General features: G+C 46.8%; 1 protein-coding gene across 1 annotated transcript in view; it reads right to left on the reverse strand.

Moving 5' to 3' along the window:
• The window catches only part of NPEPL1 (aminopeptidase-like 1), a 24,224-nt gene extending 20,806 nt beyond the window's left edge, over nucleotides 1-3,418 (reverse strand). Inside the window, exons 1-2 of the mRNA XM_011936671.1 lie at nucleotides 3,338-3,418; nucleotides 747-853 (exon numbers count right to left, since the gene is read on the reverse strand). Coding sequence (XP_011792061.1) covers nucleotides 747-812 — 66 coding nt within the window. The 5' untranslated portion in view covers nucleotides 813-853; nucleotides 3,338-3,418. The remainder of the gene's footprint in view (nucleotides 1-746; nucleotides 854-3,337) is intronic.
• Between the last annotated feature and the right edge of the window lie 1,112 nt (nucleotides 3,419-4,530).

A 4,530-nucleotide genomic window follows, 5' to 3' on the forward strand; every position in this document is an offset into this window, starting at 1 on the left:
ACACGCGGGGCGACGTGGCCCGCCAGGCAGCGCCTCCCGGACAGGCCCGGGCTCCAGTGGGGCCTGGGCAGATGTAGGCCCAAGCCCACCCTACGCAGTTCCGGCCCGATCAGGCCTCAGGCTGGCCCCAAACAGGTCCCCCGAGGTCCCAGAGCAGCCGCTTTTGATCCCCGGGGACCCCGCACACTGGCCACCCATCAGGCCGGAGGGGCCCAGTGACTCTTGGACTTGAGTCAGGTCCTTTTGTCCCACTGCCTGGCATGGTGGGCACAGCGTGGACCGTCACTTCCTCCTCACTTAATCGGAGGTTCCCTGGCGTTTATCAGACCCCGCTCCGCCAGGCACTGCCCTGGATGTGAGAGTGTGACAGGGACGTGGCTTTCCATCCAGGGCACTGCTGCTGGGATGGCCAGTTACAAATCCAGGCACTGCCTGGCTGCGTGGGGGGCCTTCCCGCCCACCCTTTTGCAAGAAGGGTCATCTGGCACAGTCTAAGCAGGAAAGACGGGAAGAGATGAGACGAGGAAGGAGCAGGGTGACCTGAGTCACCTCAGTCGCCTTGCAGGGGAGGAAAGGCCATCAGAGGGTGTGGGGCAGGAGCCGGGTGGTGGAGGAGCCAGGGGTGAGTGGTTAGTGGATAGTGGAGGCAGAGGGTCCCACCCACAGGGTCAGATGCAAGGGTCAGGGAATGATGATGCATTGGGGAAGCTCCACGCAGGAGTCATTTAAAAGCAAAAATCTGTTACCCAAGATCCTGATTGCTCAAGGGCCTTTGGTGGGTACCTTTCTCTGTTTCCTCCATGTAGTTCCATAAGCCACTCCTCTTATTTTGAGTTTCTTCTTCATTACCAGCCTAAAAATGGAAAAAAAAAAAAAAAAAAAAAAAGCAGTGTCAACTCCCTGGCGTGGTGTCGGAGGTTTTCCACCACTGACCTCCCAGCTGGCCCCCTAGCTCCCTAACTTATAGCCCAGCCACAAGCCATGCTTTCACCTTCCCTGTCCGTGGACTCCAGGTCTCCCTGCTCAGCTCTGAGCTGTGGTCCCTGGCCCGAGGGCAGGCCCTCGGAAACACCACATAGACTAGAGCATCAGCATCCTGAAGGCAGGTCTTTTTGCCTGTTTTCTGTTTTTTTGTTTTTTTCCTCCAGTGCCTGGCACAGAGCAGGCACTCCAAAAAAAAAAAAAAAAAAAAAAGCTGTTGAATGACTGAAAGGAATTCCTGTGAAACCCTCAGCTTTCCGGACATAAAAGTCAACGCTAATTGGATCTTATTTTCTTCAAAAGATTTTACAGCAGCTGAATGTTTTCACACGTTGGTAAAGGGTACTAAGAGTGTGTATAAAGATCTCTCACTCTTTTTTCTGTTTGCAAATATGTTGCAGACAGGCACACAGCACTCCAGAGGACTGAGACAGCTGGAGGATCTTCCTAGAGGGTGAGAGACTGAGGCCATGCCCTGACAGATGTAATAGGACTTCCACAGGCGAAGAGGTTGAGAAAGAAGGCATTCCACATGGGAGAAGTCCTGGGAGGAAACACAGACGCAGAATATGTCCAGCAGGCTCTGAAACCTGTGTGGTTAGAACAGAAGGTTCCTGGAAAATAGAAGAGTGGGTGAGGAGATCGACTGGGGAGCCTGGTTCACTCTATAGAATTTTACAAACTGAAGAGGGATCCAAGAAGCATTTCAGAAAGCTAGATCCAGCAGGTTTGTGTACAAGGAGTTGGAAATGAGATAAACTGTTGGTGGAGAGGTCATTTTGGAGATGTTTTTCTTTTAGAATTCTTTCATGTTTAAGAATAGACTGAATAACCCTGACAGCCCCCAGAAAGGATGAACAAAATGATTCAGTTCAACCAACATTTTGTACACAAAGCAAGAGAAAACATTAGATGCTTGTTAAAAGCAAATATTGGTGATTCTGGTTTTAAGCCACGCCTGAATTGAAGAAATCCAAACTAAACAGAACGCTAAGGAATTATTCCACTTCAAATGCCTGCCAATTTCCTCAAGATGCAGCTTGTGACAGATACAAATACATTCCAGGAAAGTACTTTCCCCTTTTCACTGCTGACTTTACAGACTTTAACATAAATAAGACAGGCAGCACTTTGTTTAGATAAATTTTGGTGAAGGTATTAATCCATGGCTTAGTATATATTTCACTGTCAATGAAAAATTCACCTCTATTTAATTTTCCTTAAAAACTGAAAGTTTAAAACAAATTACCAGATCTTTAATGCAACCCAAAAATCAATTTATGTTTTTGATGTCTTGAAACCTATTCCACATTCAATTGGATGTTCAGAGTTTGCTCAAAAGTTGAAGAAAAGATTAAAAACTTCTGGAACAAATCAGAATAAAGTTCCTAGAACTTATTAGGATGTTTTTGGTACAGTTCACATCCTAGGACACCTTTCTGAAATCCTATCATGTAAGATGGCTCTAGGTGTTTGAAATGTGCATTTATATGTTAATTTCATGTCAGGCTTCACCCGTATAAAACCTAATGCCTACTTAGACTCAGCTGATCCCCACGAGGCTCTCAGATTCCATTACATCCGATGCTTCAAAGAAACACTCATTTCCTTGGTGCATCTGCTTGATGTTTTCTGGTTCTTTCATTCATTCATTCATTTGACGTACATTTGTTGAACATCAGTTCTGAAAAGCTCCAGGACCCGTCAGGCTTTGGGGATGCAATAGCGTGTGTGTGTGTGTGTGTGTGTATGCATATGTGTGTGTGGCCAGGAAGAGGAAGGGGGAGCAAATAGAACAGTAAAATCCAGACATCCAGTCACTGGGAGAAGACTGAGTTAGGGAAGGCCCCTTGGACTACGATGAGACTTTTGAGTTGGGTCTTGAGGGATGGGTTAAAGTCTGTCAGGCAGTCTGATCCCCGACCAAGAAATTGTTCATGCAAAGGCCTGAAGTAGTAAAGGACATTGTTCATTCTGGCACTGTCAAAAGTTCATGTGGAACCAGGCCCCGTGACTCAGGCCTGTAATCCCAACATTTTGGGAGGCTGAGGCAGGTGGATCACTTGAGGCCAGGAGTTTGAGACCAGCCTGGCCAACATGGTGAAACCCCATCTCTACTAAAAATACAAAAATTAGCTGGACATGGTGGTGCCTGCCTGTAATCCCAGCTACTCGGGAGGCTGAGGCACAATAATCACTTGAACCTGGGAAGTGGAGGTTGCAGTTAGCTGAGATCGTGCCACCGCACTCCAATCTGCACTACAGACGCTCTGTCTCAAAAAAAAAAAAAAAAAGAAAGAAAAAAAGGAAAAGCTCGTGTAGCCAGACATAAAGTGTGCATAAAATATACACTGACCTTGCAGGTTGTACTTGACCTTGCAAGTAACTGGAAACCAGTGGAAGTGCCTCAGGCAGGCCTAAAGTGAAATCAAGGAAGGGCTCCTTCCTGCTTCAGAATGACCTGCTCATGAGCCCAGACGAAGCAGAAGCAGGCTCAGCTCCAAGGACCTCCCTTCACCACATGGTCCTGGAGCAGCTGGCTGAGAAGTGAGCCCACAACCAGCGAAAACTGTGACAGCCACACGACCGCCTCAAATGCTGCCCTGCGTTGTGGATGTTTGTGCTGTCCCTCGCCACAACCTGAGTGCCTGCACAGCAGGGAGGGCCTCCGTTCCCTTTTGCAACTGGCACCAGACACGCCACCTAGATTTGCACTAAATGTTCCCTGAAGGGAGGAAAAAGAACTTGTTGCCATGAAAACACATTTCTCTGGAAACTTTTTTGAAAAGTTGATTAACTTTTGGAAAAGATGAAAAACTAGTATAATGAACACTTGTATACCCTTCACCTAGATTCATATATATATATACAGATATATATACACACCACACACACAAATATACACACACATACACACACACCCACACACACGCACACAGATACATACAGGCACACCTTGGAGATATTCTGGGTTCAGTTCCGGACCACCACAATAAAGTGAGGTATGCCTGTATATATACAAACATGCGTATATGTGTATGTGTGTTTATGTATATGTATGTATATGTGTATATGTATATGTATGTATGTGCACATACTTTTCCCTGTACCATTTAAAGTAAGTTGTATACACCCCTACCTCACTGCATATGTCTTAAGAACAAGGACACCAGCTGGGCGCGGTGGCTCATGCCTGTAATCCCAGCACTTTGGGAGGCCAAGACGGGCAGATCTCCTGAGGTCAGGAGTTCAAGACCAGCCCGGCCAAAATGGCGAAAACCCGTCTCTGCTAAAAATACAAAAATCAGCCAGGCATGGTGGCATGCGCCTGTAATCCCAGCTACTCGGGAGGCTGAGACAAGAGAATCGCTCAAACCTGGGAGGCACAGTTTGCAGTGAGCCGAGATTGCGCCATTGCAATCCAGTCTGGGCAACAAGAGCAAGACTCTATCTCAGAAAAAAAAAAAAAAAAAGAACAAGGACACGAGCCCACATAATCATGATCATGTGCTGATCATACCCATGAAATTTAACATTGAAACAATACTA

Source organism: Colobus angolensis, unplaced genomic scaffold (genome assembly GCF_000951035.1).
Source record: "Colobus angolensis palliatus isolate OR3802 unplaced genomic scaffold, Cang.pa_1.0 Scaffold156, whole genome shotgun sequence".
NCBI classification, from domain to species: Eukaryota; Metazoa; Chordata; class Mammalia; order Primates; family Cercopithecidae; genus Colobus; species Colobus angolensis.